The sequence below is a fragment of the Nematostella vectensis genome, chromosome 6 (genome assembly GCF_932526225.1).
Source record: "Nematostella vectensis chromosome 6, jaNemVect1.1, whole genome shotgun sequence".
Taxonomy (NCBI): domain Eukaryota; kingdom Metazoa; phylum Cnidaria; class Anthozoa; order Actiniaria; family Edwardsiidae; genus Nematostella; species Nematostella vectensis.
Genome location: NC_064039.1, coordinates 13,191,185 through 13,206,825, shown reverse-complemented (window position 1 = coordinate 13,206,825; position 15,641 = coordinate 13,191,185). Strand labels below are relative to the sequence as shown.

The following is a 15,641-nucleotide window of genomic DNA, read 5'->3' as shown; positions in this document are numbered from 1 at the left end:
GAGACATTGGTCCAGCCACAACCGTGTCATTTGGCATTTAAAACCACAGTAGCGGGTCTAGGAGGAGGGTTTAGGGGGTTTAACCCCCCCCCTCTTTGAGCTGCCAGAAAGCTATATGTCACTGAGCCAATCCCGCTCCTGAGCCGCACCGTCACCAGTTTACTTCCGGTCGATTACGTAACATCTCCGATGATTTTTAACGGAAAACGCGAAAAATATTTTAACATTGTGAAAGCAGTGTGTCTATTGCGCCAACACCTTGCTCGACTGACCACAAGACAAAGAAAATGTCAGAAAGTCCATTTCTTATTTTGACATTTCCTTTGTCCTATAGTCAGTCAAGCGAAAATTCGCCAGCAATGCTGGCAGGTGCTGGCGCAGTTTGCACAGGGCGATTGAGGTTTCCGTCGGCCCTCCGGAAGTAAACGGGTGATAATGCGACATTAAATTGTCGCCGTCTTTGAGACAATTTTCATCAGTGAATTTTAGCAAACTCCTGCAGCAAACTGAACTGTTCCAGATTCGTAACTGCAATACTTCTCCGTACGTTCGCCACAATTGCCCGAACCTGGCAAAAAGAAAATCTGTCAGTGAGTGGGGCACGGTACAGAAAAATTAAGAAAACAATGGGGGGCACAGCCACGCCCCTACTGGTCATTTTCTTATAATCTTTGAAAATATCGAGGGAGGGGGGGCACGTGCCCCCAGTGCCCCACCCCCTGTTACGACCCTGATGCATGGAAAGGGAGAGCTTTTATAACTAAAGGGGAAGAATGTAAAGGGGAGATCATTTACCAAAGCTAGACTGATCCAAACAGGTTATAAAGAAAAGGTGATCTAAATTAGGACAGGCTTTAGTCAAAAAAGTAGCACGATCGATTGTTCGATTGATTGATTGATTCCGATTGATTGATCGATCGATCGATCGATTGATTGATCGATTGTTCGATTGATTGATTGATTGATTGATTGTAGCATACCGATAAGTAACACGAGTCATGACAGAGTAAGCAATCAACCGGAAGTTATGATGGAAGTAGGATGTTCTTCAACACAAGGCTGATAAGAAATCTACTAGCTTCAGACGCGTACCCAGGCATTGCTGAAGAGGGGGAGGGGGGTGGGAGTAGTCATAGGTATCATAAAGAAGAATAGTATTTGACGACCCCCTCTCCCCCCTAAGTAAGAGCCTGTGAGTTGCTCTTCTTCTACATCGGGCGCCGTTCACATACGCCCTATATCATTCGCTTAGTCAGGCAGCCGTTCACATACGCCTTATATCATTCGATGCTTCAAGCAACTGGGTTTTAAGAAAAAGTACCGTACCAGCTGGGTAAAAAATGAAGATTCTTTGGGTTTCTCGGAGTATTTCTCGTAGTGGTCCAGGTTATCTTGTAGCTTTAGTGTCAGAGTGTCGTAGTTTCCGCGAATAACTTCCAGCACCTAAACAAAGATGGCATATTATTATCAGTCAGACAGAACTATATCCGGGCAGTGAAAGTAAAAAGATTAGAAGTTTTAATATGTCATCAGGTCTATTTTGTTTATATTTATATTATTGTTTTGTAGTGTGTGCGCGTACGGGCTTTACCTTAGGGTGGGAAAATTGTGACTCGGGTAAGTTCAGAGCCCCCTTCAGTGTAATGCCTTTTTTCGGTGCCCCCCTTAACCCCCAAGATTCCAGTGAACTCATAAAAATTCTTGCCTCCCCATTAGGGTATTTAATGAACACCACAGTAAGATAAGTGTTAAAGACTCAAGAAATTGTTAATGGTATTAACAGGCTACGTGATCTTTCATCTTTCTTATATTTTAGTGGCTAGAATTTAGGTACGACAAGGCGTATATTGACGTAAAACAATTAGGCTTGGGTAGCATGGTAATGGTGGGGCAAAAGAATTGACAATAAGCAGTAACCCTCTGACCTGTTCTTCGGATAACGCGCTGAGGTGGTTAACTGCTGCCCATGAGTCGATCTTTGGGGAGAAGTGATTAATAATTGCTCTGAAAAAAATGTTTGTCAACGAAGTTTGATCAACACATCAACATCTGCAACATGAGCCAACGACGTTGCCCTCACGGTTAGCATCGTCATCTAATGTACACCAGCTTCAGCATGCTAGATTAAACCCTATATGATTTAGTCCCTAAGTAGCCGCATCGTATTTCTTGCAAACAGCGTGGTCCTTCGAGCCGAATTACCTGACATTGACGAGTGAGTTAGCCAATCGGGTTGCTGCGTCCTTGAATTCGCCGCCATTGGTCGAGTGCCTCAGTGCTAAAGAAAGTAAAACGCTTTAGGCTCTTGTCATTTTTGAAAGCATCTATATTGCCTAACTCTATTAAAAAATGAGGCCAATAATTTCCTCCATAGCCCCCTTTTCAATGATTGACTTATCGGTCCAGAAAGGATTAAGTGTGATTATCACGTCCAAAAAGAAGTAGATCATTATTTATTGCTTAAAGTCTCGAACATAGATTTGAGAGTGGATGAGATTTGATGATAGGACCAACTCTCACTCGCTCTCGCCAGCTCTCACGTCTTCGTTAGATCGAGGTTGGACAACCAATTTGAGCCTTGAGACAGTTTCTCACACTTTCCTAGCAAATAGCAGAGCAGACGTCTCTATTTCTGCCGAGTTTTGGTCTACGTGAGTATCGCAGTTGTTACTTTGTTTGCTTCCCTTATAGCGGGCCATCTCAGAGGAGCTTCACAGTCCACCTACAACAGGTGACTTGCACTAGAAGATCACGTGAATCCAAAGGCAGGAACGCGAATTTGCCACTCAAAAAGTCTTAAAAGGGTTTGGTCTTTACCACTATCAACACACTGGTTGATAAAAGAAGACCCCGGCTTAGCCATGAGTCTAGTTCAGTTCAGGCGCTTACCCATTGGATACAGGTTGTCGAATATCTGTCATTAAAAGAACACCCCCGCCTAGCCACGAGTCTAGTTTAGTTTCAGCGCTTACCCATCGAATACAGATTGTCGAATATCTGGTGCACTCGAATGATCTCGTAGTATAACTCATCGTACGATGTCGGGCATGGCAGGAACGTGTCACCATAAGTGATGAACAAGTTGAAGATATTCGCTACCTATCGCGACAAAAGGGCTACATCAACATTTGTAAAAACGCTATAAGGGTAAAGGTTGTACACAGTGCTACGCCCGTGGTCGCCAAGAATGAAGAATGTTAGTCAGTAAGTATGCGAAAGTCACACTTTTGATACACAACAATTTCATAATTAAATTTTGCCTGTGTTTCGATTGATTAGATGTCAAAATCTAAATAATAGATAAACAAAAACAAATTTAAGCCATATAAAACAAAATTACAAAAATACAAAATACAAAAACAAAATTAAGTCATATAATGATGTTGTTGTTCTGTTGTTTTTATTGTTGTTGATGATGTTATTGTTAATGTTTTTGATGATGATCTCGTTGTTTCTATTGTCGTAGTTGTTGTTACCGCTGGACTCTTTAAGCACCTTTCTGTTGTCATCTACATCTACTTTATTAACCAACAACGTTTTCACATGGAGTTGGTATAATAATACATAAACACTACATGTGTACATATTTGAAAAGATCTACACTATGTTAAAAGTAAATAAATAATTAATTAATTAAAATAATAATAACAAATATAATAAAAATCAATTAAATCATTCATGTCTATTGGTTGCGGTGCAGTGTTCTTTAAAAGATAAAATAGATGGGGCATTCTGAATATGGCTAGGTAAAAAGCTCCAATCTCTAATGGTTCTGAGGAATCATTGATCATTATATGAAAAAAGCGCAATATAAATTAATAAATTATTATTATTATTATAAAAAGCTGTGAAGATAATAATCATGTTTGCAGCTGGGCTTAATAAAGGCATGGTCAGACAATGCCCTAGTTGGACGAAGCTTTGGTAGTACCTGTGAGGCGAGACCGAAGATGTTGCACATTTTGATGAGATGTGACTCGTTTGAGAGCAGGAACTTGAGGAAGTTCATGAGAGCAGACCAAAGGTCCTTCCACGTGTACGCCAGTCGGACGCGGCATCTCTTCTGGTAACACAGTGCCCGGTGGATAACTCCAAGGCTTTTACTGTTCGCAGGTAAGGGAAGACAGAGAAATTAGTGAGAGGCTGATTGTGTTTAAATTTACTAAAGTTATTAAGAATTTTAAAAGAATGGAAAAAAAAAGAAAATATCGTTCTTGATACTAATGTTAACCCTGTTTAACACTGCGGCAAGGCATTCCTGGGGGATCAGGGCGTGGCGGCCAATCGAAGACAGAACTTGCTTTATTGCTTTCGTTGTCCGCCACGCCCTAGCTCTTCGAAAATGGCTTTAGTATTTCTTCGCAAACACAAATGAGAGCATGCTCTCTTGGTAGTATACATAAAAAAAAAACACCCAGGATAATTTTAGAATTCACTCCTAATAATTTGCGAATTAATAAATCTCACGCCTATTCATTTTGCAGGGTGATATACGCGTTGCTTTGGAAAACCCCTTGCTACACACGTGGACGTGAGAAACACGAGTTAATTCCACATGACCCTACCTGTACAGTTCAGCGGGAAGGTTCTTCATCATGTGTGTAATTATGAACTCTACCATTAGATCTAAGAAAGGCAAATAAGAGTTCTGAACAAATACTTGTTTTTTTTTTACAAAAGATAATCGAGTAAAACAAAAGTTAAGGCCAGCAGGGATCAAAGTTAGCGACTAGACGATCGAGTGGAATTTTTTTATTGGTTGCAAGCAACCAACCAGATAAGAATATGAATTAAAAAATGCTAAATAATACATTGTTCATGTTGGAGAAAATTAGGAGATTTAAACAACAACAAAAAAAGAGTGGCAAAACGCATAACCATGTGTCAATTACGGTGCAATGCTTATCTCAGAATATGTGTAAGCATGCACTTCCGATTGAACTAAGTTTTGAATTCCAAAACTGACCGTACACATTTGCCTATTCGAAATCATGAGCTTTGAGCCCTGTAGGCATATCTTCCTTTTTCAAGGTACAGAGGTAAAAGGACATGCCAAATTCAAATACAATTCAACGAGAATTTCTCAATAGTGGACCACGTGACCTTTCGGGTGGAACAAAAAAATCAGAAATAACTGCGCCCGTTACACTAGAGAACGACGAAAAAAATAAAATCTTTAAATGAAACTAAACCCTCTCTGAAAAAAAAGAATTTTGGCATTTTTCGTAAGCGCTGAATAATTTGCTTTTTGCGGCTGTTTTTTGCCGCAAAAAGCCTAGAAGCGTGCGCTAATTTGCCGCACGAAAAGTCACGTGATCTCTAAGCGCAAGTCCCCTATTCTCTTAATTAAATCACCCAATATATAAGCTGCAAAGACGCCACAATTTTAATAACTGTTCAAAAAAGGACAGGGATTATGCACGAGGCACAAAAACCACTCTGAAGTTTGGTCTTACCGAGAAGAGCGCACGCGAGGGGTTTGGAGGGGTTGTTCTCCATTACTGGCTTTCGATGGTACATGTGCTGAAACACAAGATTAGATGAGTGGGAGTATCGAAATGGACTTAAGCAAAGTTACAAGAAGTAATTTTTCCCGCAACTTGCAACACATTTCTGCTGCGTTGCGAGTTGCAAGCATACTTCGCGTGTACATCCAACAAAAAAACATCCCCTTTCGCAACTTGGAATTTTTTGGTCGCGTTGAAAGTTACAACAGGGCCGTAGCAGGGGGTGGGACACTGGGGGCATGTGCCCCCCCTCCCCCCAATATTTCCGAAAATTATAAGGAAATGACCAGAAGTGGCGTGGCCGTGACCCCCCTCCCCCCATATATTTTCCTAATGTTTCTGTATTGTGCCCCCTTATATCACGTGGCCTGCTACGGCTCTGCACCGGAAAATAGAATTTTGATTTGGTTTCTACTTTTCGCAATATTGCAAAAAACAAATTGCCCTGTACATCATGTTTCTGAAACCTGTCATTTTTTTTATTCATCATCGTTTGCATTGCAAGTTGTAGAAAAAATAGCCTTGTTATAGGGGAAATGAGCTTGTTGTCAGCCCCAAGCCGACTAGTCAGCCAAAGTGTAGCGATGTCAACAATGGTGGGTAATATAAGCGTTGCTGGACTTAAGCAAAGTTACAAGAAGTAATTTTTCCCGCAACTTGCAACACATTTCTGCTGCGTTGCGAGTTGCAAGCATACTGAAGAATAGCCTTGCGTGCTGAAGCGGGGCTTCACTACTTTGAAAGGTCGTGTCCAGGTGCATACTTACAATTCTGTGAAGCGGCACTGAAAACATCATGTTGGCATCATGAAGAAAGGCGTTTGCATACTGATCCTGAAAAAATGTAGAAAGGAATTAATCCATTTTTTAAATACTCTAGCATCACAGTATTAATCATTGACAGGCGCGTTTTCTGGATTGGCTGAGGAGGGTGCGCAGTCATAGGTATCGTATGGAAAAATCATAGTATTTGAAGATTCCTTGATAAGAAGTGACCCACTTTTTGGCCGCCCCCATGTGTACACGTGCCTGATAGACACAATCACTATCCCCATTAACATAGCCAACACAATCACCGTATTCGCAACTTCATCACCATCATCAATAAAACCATTGACATTTCAATTACTGTCATCATCATTATCACAAACAGTCACCATTACCATTGTCATCATTATCACTAACACTTGAATAATGTCACCATCACCATAATTATCCTCAGAAGCTCATCACCATTAGTCAATGCAATGGCAAAACCATTCTTCTTACCTCAACAATGCATGTCAAGATAATGAAGCACAGCTTGGCATTGTTGATGCCATTCTCATCTGCAAAAAAAAACACATAAGTTAGTGTTATTATCCTGTTTCGCACATTTTAACAAAATAAAATGAATTTCAAGGAAGTTACATCTTACCTTTGGTATTTTGCAGTGCTATGGAGGAGTAGGTCAGGAAAGTCACCAAGATGTTTGTGGGTTGACTCAGATCTGAAGGCAGCTCCTCAGAGACCACACCTGAAACACGGAATTTATTTACTTGCCATTATTATCTGTCATTCTTGCTAAACATATTGGTGCTTTAACCCCTGTGCACCAGCAGCCACCTTTGATATTTCAATGTGAGATTGATGTTCTGATGCTGTTGCTTTAGTGAAGCTCTTTACTGTTGAATTGCATTTGCTTTGGGGGCTTGTGCTGTTGTTAAAAAAATGGTATCATTGATGGTTTTATCTTTGTTGCTTATGTTATTTAATGTTTCTACTTTGTTTTATTTTGTAGCTGTAGTTGTCGATGTTGCTTTTTGTAGCTGTAGTTGTCGATGTTACTGGTATTCTTTGCTGTTGTGTTTCTTGATGAAGTGGTTGTTATTGTCGGTGGTGCTCTTTTGTTTTTAGCTGTTGTTATTGATATTGTCACCACTGATATCACTGCCAATGTCCTACTAAATGCTATCGTTACTACAAATGGAGCTTTTGAAATAGCTTTGCTGCTGTTTAGTTGCTGATGCTATTGGTGATGCTGTTTGTCGAAGGTGTTCTTTTGTGTCTAGCTGTTGTTATTATTTTTTGCAACTGGTGCTATGATGAAATAATAATCACAATAACTCTGTTGCAGACAATGGTGTTGTTGTGCATCTCAATCATATGTGATAGATCACCTTGCGCAGGCCTTTCTACAGCAGGGTGGGCTGCAGTTGGTGACGAGAGGGGACTGGATCCTGGGACAGTCTGCAAACACCAATCACTTTATTACAGAGAATTGGGAATAAACTAATAATAAAGGACCTTCCAACAAAAGCCCACTTGAGTATATGTGATCACTGAAACACTCAAAGCTCATTAACTCATCACGTCTAGACTCACAAGCCTTTTTTTAATATATTATGATGACAGACAACCTTCTAAGTACTCTCATGTTTACATTGCTTTAGTGGCCTTTAACTCAGCTTTGAGTTTTTGCTGCATTCTGTGTAGTTCAGTACCAACGCAAGTCATTGTTTTTGTTTGAAACATTATCTAATTTGAAATGGAAGCTGTGTTTGAAACTTTTAAATATTCCCTCTTTTGAATAAAAAAAAAAACAATCAAAATTTGCAGACATCTGTGGTGCCAGTTATGTGCCGATGGATATTCTGTGAAGCTTACAGAATTTGCCAGTCCAGATACGGAAAAAGATGGTCTGAAGATATTGCCCGCTAAATCAGCCAATCAGAGTGGTGTACTATCATAGCCATATAATAAATGGTTGTATTTTAGAAGTCTAACATGTTTATTTCCATAAGTTCATGCAATGTTGCAGGGGTGGCGGAGTGGTCCCACTAAGGTGTGCATGTATGTGGGGGGGGGGGGGGGGGGGGGGGGGGGGAAGGGGGATGTGCTGCCACACCACTTTTTAAAGCGAGGGTCAAAGTAGCTTCCCCCCTTGCCCCCTCCCCGTCCGCTGTCTCTGTGTTGAGAGGAGTAGAAGAAGTAGTTTTTTTTCTTATAAGTGGCATTCTATGGTATAGGACATACAGGGTAATAACTGATGTCTTTTATTTTTTGGTGCAGTCTTACTGTCTACATACCGTGACATGGCTGAGAACTGTGAAGAAATTCCTGTTGAGATGTACTGCTTCATATAGTGCAAGAAGTACAGCATCATTTGTACTAAAAAAAAGACACAGTATGTTGTAAGTCATCTCTCTACATATATCAATCCAAATGATAGCCTCCTCTCCATGCTTACCTGACACACTCAACAGTCTCCTGCTCAGCGACAAACATGCTGCCAACCTGCAGACAATGATAAAGCATGAAATAGCTAGACTTGTCTAACAGACTTACCATCAATTGATAACTAACATGACAGCTACTTACAAAGCTGGTGATGGAGCTGATAAGACCACCAGTGGACTGTTCAAGCTTTGCATGGTGTTTCCTGAGGACAAAACCAGACATGAATGAACTTCATAAACGTAAGTAAAAACACAAAACTGTGTGAAGAATGCAAGGTAAAGAACCAGAAAATACCTGTTATAATTTGTCAAAGCGGCAGATATGACACAACCCAGTCCCTGAAATAATAATAATAATAACTTAAAAATAATATGGTGAAAATATGGTGAATATGATCAATTGCAGTTTTAGTTGGTTTTGATTTTATGGGCTTATATTGCCCTACTAATAAATTGAAGAAAAAAGTCTTACATTCAGGGCCAGTTCATCATCCAAGATTGACAGCTTTACAATATATGGGTTGGATGCCTAGAAATTAAAAAAAATTAAAGCTCTGCCCAAGAGGTTGGGAAGATGAGATGTGGGTGGAATATACTAGGTACAGGGCTTCTGGAATTACGCGGAAAAAAACTCAAAATTACGCGGGATTCTTTGCTAAATTACGCGGAAAATCAATCATAACGCGCTAAATTACGCGGGATTTTGCAATACATTTTTCTTTAAAAATCAAAATTTTGCGAGATTCTTTACTGAATTACGCGCAAAATTACACGAAATATCGACTGTTACGCCTAAACTACATTTTGTTCCAAAGGAAAGCACGAAATAAGTTGAAAAAGGTTTATTTTTTGCGCGAAAATATCTTAGGCGAGTTTTCATTGGCTCCTAGCCACCAGCAAATTAAAAAAAGGTATTTTATTATTAGTCCTAGGCCTTCGCGGTTTACAAAGAACGCCTAGTCATTTTATTTGTTTTCGAAATTCAGTTCGAAATATCGCACTCTTACGAAGAATATCTGTCTGTTTTTTTACGAGAAATAGAGAAAAAAACCCTAAAAGAACACATCAGCTGTGCACTTAAATGTTTTGTCTTTCAAAATTTAGCTAAATTACGCGGGATTATGTGGAAATTTGTGGATTATGCAGATTACGCGGAGAAAGCCAAATTACGCGATTCCGCACAAGCACATAATTCCAGAAGCCCTGTAGGTAGTAAATTGTAGTTATGATTAAACCTTTCAAAGGTTGGTCCAATAGGTTGGGAAAATAAGATGTAGGGATATTCTGTACATATTGCATATATAATATTTAATGCATGCTTGTTTTGATTGGCTTTCATGGCTACTTTCTGGTTGTGAACTAAAAAAAACACTGGGGATTTGCATAACAGATGCTAAAAATGGGTGTAAAATTCCATTTTGGTAAGATATTACTTCATCATTATCCCACAACCATTAACCCGGTCTTAAACCTTATCCAAAACACAAATAAGTACCTCCCTTATGCTACCTATAATTAATCTTGTTATCTACTGTGAAGCTTATCCAAAGTATAAACAGATACTTACCTCATGTTTCCTATAATTAACCCCGTTATCAACTGTGAAGTTTATCCAAAGTACATGTATGAAGAAATACGTACCTCATGTTTTCTATAATTAACCCTGTTATCAACTGTGAAGTTTATCCAAAGTACATGTATGGAGAAATACGTACCTCATGTTTTCTATAATTAATCCTGTTATCAACTGTGAAGTTTATCCAAAGTACATGTATGAAGAAATACGTACCTCATGTTTCCTATAATTAACCCTGTTATCAACTGTGAAGTTTATCCAAAGTACATGTATAAAGAAATACGTACCTCATGTTTTCTATAATTAACCAGAATAGTGAGAAGAAGCATGGCCTCGTATCCATGTTGTTGTCTGGCAATAGGATCAGCTAAAATCTGCAACAAGTCAATAAAAACAATAACATCACTGGGGAAAACTTGTCAAGGTTTTGCTAAATCAAGTAGACTATGTCCAGCTCATATAACTTAAAACAGGGCTTCTGGAAATACACGGGAAAAAACTCAAAATTACGCGGGATTCTTTGCTAAATTACGCAGAAAATCAATCATTACGCGCTAAACTACGCGGGATTTTGAAATACGCGAAAAAAGCCAAATGTCGCGCTTCCGCACAAGCGCGTTATTCCAGAAGCCCTGTTAAAACATGATTGATACATTGCACAGTGTTGACATACCTGCATGATAGCTTCAAAAATGCTATTGATCATAATGTACTCAATAACAGTGTTCTGACTAACATTGTCTGTTGCCTGAAAGCAAAATGCATATACAATACACTTAGGGCAAGTGCTCATGAAAGCTCAAGAGAGAAACAGCTAAGAAAAAGAAAATAAAAGAAAGAATAATGGAAGAAAAAAGAAGCAAATCAGAAATAAAAAAAATACTTAAAAAGGAACACCAAATAAGAAAAACAACATGTCTACACCAGGCATAAAACATCACTTTCTTTTATATCAATTATACTCTTACAAATACTATTAGACTCAACAATAGTATTTGAATAGCATTTGAAGTGAAAATCAAAAATTTCTTGTGTTGCAATTGCATTAGGATCCTATAAAGAACCAATAAGTGAAATATGCAAACAATGAACTGCTTCTCATATACTTACTGTCACAAGAATTAGAGCCAGCTTCAGGGACAAATTTTTCAAGCTCACTTTTCATAGGAATAAAAACAGATATCAATACAATAAATAGTGGAAAAAATGGGAAATGAACAATGCAACTGGGATGGAAAATGAAAATAAATTCTACCTGGGTAGTCTCCAACAAGAAAGGTGTGAATACTCTCTAGCAAGCCCTGGAAAAGAGAATGTTAAACTAATGAAAACTGAAAAAAATAAAAAAATAAAAGAATGTACTAAATAAATGCTAACTAATAGTTGTTCCTGTCTTCACAAATAGTTGTACCTGCATTTGAGCCTCTGCGGAGTCAAATCCAATTAGAATATTAATGACGTCATACCCATGGTCAGACATCTTTTTACCATAGATGGCTTGCACCAAAGCACATAATGTCTGAGATATGAAAAGACATAGAGCTATTGGACCAATGGACACAATATCTGAGATATGAAAAGACATAGCGCTATGAATAACTAAAGAGAGCAGTAGTGACTTTTAAACTTAGGGCTTTATAAAGTAAACACTAATCTCAGTTTCAAGAGTGGCTACTTAACAGGTTCATAGGTAGCAAGGGAGTAGAGCAGGAATTTTACAAAATTTTATGAAACAAATAGCATCTGTCCGCAAAACAAATAGAAGAAATGCCTGAGGCTTTCCCCTCTGAATAAACTACAGCCTTGCTTAATAGAGGCATCATTGAAGGTTGATAATCCTTTTATATATCAGTCTTTAGGTAAGTAAATAGAACTATGCAAAACACCCAAATTATAGAGATGTTGATTGAAATTTTTTCAATCAGAGGCCTGAAGAACTCTTTATAAAAACAATATTTGACTGTGTCAACTAAGAGTTCCACTCTCAAACATTTGTTTGTGATTATTTGTATGACTTTATGTGTAAAGTATATACCTGTAATGCATTGACAAGCTTTATTTGGTGATCTCCATGCAAGGCAATACAGCATTGTGCAAACAACTGATTGATGTTTTCCTGAAATTTTAAAAATCCAATAATAAAAACAGCAGATGGTTATTTAGTGCAATAGATATTGAACAATATAGTCAATGCTTATATTATCAGTCATGTTTTACTGTTTTACACACCAGCTTTAAATGAACATGGTACTGTACATAGTACACATAACAAAAGCAAATGCCTAAGCGCTCAGCCTCAATAAAAAAAAACACTACTAAATAAGCAATCCCCCCACTCAATTTTCTTCCCCTTTCTTGAGTTCAAATAAGAGATTAAGGAGAACCTTTATTTCTGAGTAGGTAGGTTAGAAACTGGGTAGGTTAGGTGTGGTTCTCAAATTGCTAGCTTTCTAAACAAAATGCAAGGTCACTCTATAATCAAAATCAAACCCTGCCCTCAGGGTTCACCCAGATATAGGCAACCAAGTTGTTAGGCAACTTACTGTGCTCATTCATTAGGCAACTAGTCGCCTTAACACTTAGCAAGGTTGCCTAATGGATGGTTGCCTAAAAACTGGATACAGCCAACCCTACCTTGACAGCCATGATTTCTTCTAGAGTCATTTGAGCAATCCTGTCCTCCAGATAAACTGCATTCACCTTGTACAACAACAAAAGAAAAGTATGCTTTAGTCAATAACTTGATAGCTTATTAAGTGAGGAAAACATTGGTTATAATGTATTATGATTTAATTCAATAACATTTAAATTTAATATTGGAATGAATCATTAGAAGAGAGATACCTAAATTCCAGTAACTCTAACAACAAATGCTGGTCTCTGCCAAGATTTTTCTCTTTTTGGTAGTAAAATAATATCTAAAGAACTTCAAGATCACAAATTCTTGATGCAATTTTTTTCCCTGGACACAGATTTTAGAAATAGCTAAGAAGTTTACCTTCATCAAAAAAAGCTCATGCCAGAAGTTTGGATTACCCTCCGCTGGATTTGATCCCTGTTGATACAGAAAATATTTAGTCTCTTACCTTCAATCTTAGGCTAGAAAAAAAAAAGAGGCTTAACATCCAATTTTTTTATAATTGTTGTGAAGTTCTTTTGTATAACAACTGTTTCGGGGTATTCTGAGTTCACTCCCAGGATTGCAGGGTGCCGTAGATTTTTTTTAGGATGAGATCCTGCCTTCCTTGTACAACCTCCCCTCTCAATGGCAGATCTAGGGGTGGCCTGAGCAAACCCCCCTTATTTTAAAATTTTTGGCTTAAAAATATCCTCAGAAAAACAATAAGACCAGTCCCCCTTCCTTGAATCCCTTTCTTTGTCCCCCCACCCACCCCCTCCTGTATCATCCTTGCCTTTGGAATCAACTTTCACTGCTCTTATACAAAAAATAATTATATCAGAGTAAATTCTTAATGTTGGGTGCAGTTGCTAAAGCACTATGCAAACTGTGCCAGCACCTGTCAGCATTGCTGGCCCAGTAATGCATGCGGAGTGCTGGGTCGGAGTTAGGCTGGTGTGGAAACTGCCCCGACACATGGCCAGCATGTTAGTAATAAGTTCACGCGTGACTGGCATTTGATGCATTGTGTTTTTAAAAGGCAACCGAAGGTTCTGCTGGATTCCGGTTGAATTCGGCTCTATTTGTCCCCTGATGTTGTAGCAGTTGTCATTTTTACGACTACGAGTGATAAGAGGACGATAAAAAAACAATGAATATAATCTGATAATTAGAAAGTAGCACGTTGGATTGTGTTCTGCATGATACATTTCAGTAATATATCGTGTTTAGGACCAAAAAAATTGGGATGTTTTCTTTGATTATAGATGTGGTAAGATTTATTCTTTTTGAAATGACAGTATTGTTTGGACGCAAGCTATTCTTTTTCTATGAAAACGATGCAAATGAGCCCAGCATTGCTGTGCAAATTGGGCCAGCAAAGCTGTGATATGCTCGAATGACCACAAGACAAAGAAATGCTTGCGAAGTGTTGGCCAAAAGTTTGAACTCAATTAAAATTAAGCCAACACTCGCCGGCCAGCACCTCCCAACACGGTGTTCAAACTGCGCCAACATTGCTGGGCCAACGTCTTGCCAGCAATGCTGGCGCAGTTTGCATGGGGGTTTAGCAAATGTTTGTTGTTGTTTTGTTAACAAATAACTCTCATTTTTGTGTGCATCTCAACTGGGTCTTGTTGCATACTTTTTTGTTCATGACACGCTTATACATCTATTAGAGGACAGGCACACAAAACAATGAGATCTATTTGTTTTATACAACAATGAAAAGATTTTCTTACTTTACAGTTTTGGGGAGCACATGCACATACTGACGCCAAGCGTGCATGTGTCCTCAAATAACACACACACTCTTGACCAATCAGAGTGCGTGACTTACGAGTGTATAAATGATCTTATTACAAGCTCAAAGGATGATTTGAAACCAGGTAATCTTAAAGGACAGATTACATAAAAAACGATGATGACAATAACAATCGATAGTATCAGTATCTGATAACACAATAGCTACCAATAGAGCAGAATTATACAAGATATTAGGTAGTAGTGTATTTATCCCACCTCTAAAAACGTATCGTAGATGCCCGCTATCTTTTCTTTCATCAGTTTCTTAGGCGATCCTAGCGACGTAGGCGAAATAGGTGATGTAGGTGTTGTTGGAGTTGTTGGCGAACTCGGTGTTGAAGCCATCTTATGAACCATACTATTTAAACTAGTCTTTTACTAACTCGATTTAAGAATAAAGGCACAATGAGCTAGAGAAAAAAAAAATCCCTTCAATGCAATCAACTTTGCTTGTTTATAAACCCAGTTTGCCGGGAGCCGTCGGGAATTTTAACGCTGGATCATCCTGGTTGAATTCCCTAGTGTGCTCGAGCGTTTTGGCGTAAATTAATGTCAGAAGTGGTACAATTTCATCCAGGTTTTTACAGAATAATCGAAAAGTTGTCTATTGTGAAAGAAATTGTTTTTGTTTGGACATCCGCTGACTGGATAGGACTGCACAATGAAGCGAGCCTATGTGACCGCGCCATTCATTATTTTATTTCATTTTAATCATTTTTCCATTTAATCATTTTAGTGACTCAGCAACTATTTGACCTCATTCGGTTAGTATTTATACATCCGATGTCTTAGATCTGGTATATATAGTGAATTTATAAAAAAAATAAAAAGCAGAAGTTGTTGCAAATTGTATTACATGGATAGATAACTAATGCTATGTTACTGTTTTTTTTTATCTCATGTCAAGTTGACTAAATT

The 15,641-nt window shown here is 38.5% G+C and overlaps 1 protein-coding gene across 2 annotated transcripts; it reads right to left on the bottom strand.

Moving 5' to 3' along the window:
- Window positions 1-302: 302 nt before the first annotated feature.
- Window positions 303-15,361, bottom strand: LOC5520972 (armadillo-like helical domain-containing protein 3). Of its 2 annotated transcripts, XM_048729644.1 has the most exons (26): window positions 14,940-15,361; window positions 13,299-13,355; window positions 12,935-13,000; window positions 12,336-12,416; window positions 11,712-11,819; window positions 11,556-11,601; window positions 11,411-11,457; window positions 10,974-11,048; window positions 10,588-10,674; window positions 9,197-9,253; window positions 9,020-9,063; window positions 8,867-8,927; window positions 8,736-8,782; window positions 8,575-8,656; window positions 7,666-7,735; window positions 6,924-7,022; window positions 6,776-6,834; window positions 6,275-6,340; window positions 5,457-5,523; window positions 4,566-4,626; window positions 3,932-4,103; window positions 2,973-3,099; window positions 2,203-2,278; window positions 1,926-2,004; window positions 1,327-1,443; window positions 303-568 (listed from the first exon to the last, which is right to left on the bottom strand). In XM_048729644.1, the coding sequence occupies exons 1-26, from the start codon at window positions 15,078-15,080 to the stop codon at window positions 476-478; spliced, it is 2,085 nt and encodes a 694-aa protein (XP_048585601.1). In that variant the 5' UTR covers window positions 15,081-15,361; the 3' UTR covers window positions 303-475. The 2 variants fall into 2 exon arrangements, with proteins under 2 accessions (XP_048585601.1, XP_048585602.1); XM_048729645.1 differs by lacking the exons at window positions 303-568; window positions 1,327-1,443; window positions 1,926-2,004; window positions 2,203-2,278; window positions 2,973-3,099 and adding an exon at window positions 3,410-3,780 and having other exon boundaries at window positions 3,842-4,103.
- Between the last annotated feature and the right edge of the window lie 280 nt (window positions 15,362-15,641).

What these genes read in the sequence shown, in the direction of transcription:
- LOC5520972 (XM_048729644.1), bottom strand. Translation starts at nt 15,080, where the DNA reads ATGGTTCATAAGATGGCTTCAACACCGAGTTCGCCAACAACTCCAACA. An exon ending in TCTACGATACGTTTTTAGAG is followed by an intron (nt 13,356 to 14,939) that starts GTGGGATAAATA and finishes CTGTATCAACAG; the next exon opens with GGATCAAATCCAGCGGAGGG. An exon ending in TGTAGAAAGGCCTGCGCAAG is followed by an intron (nt 7,023 to 7,665) that starts GTGATCTATCAC and finishes TCCGTGTTTCAG; the next exon opens with GTGTGGTCTCTGAGGAGCTG.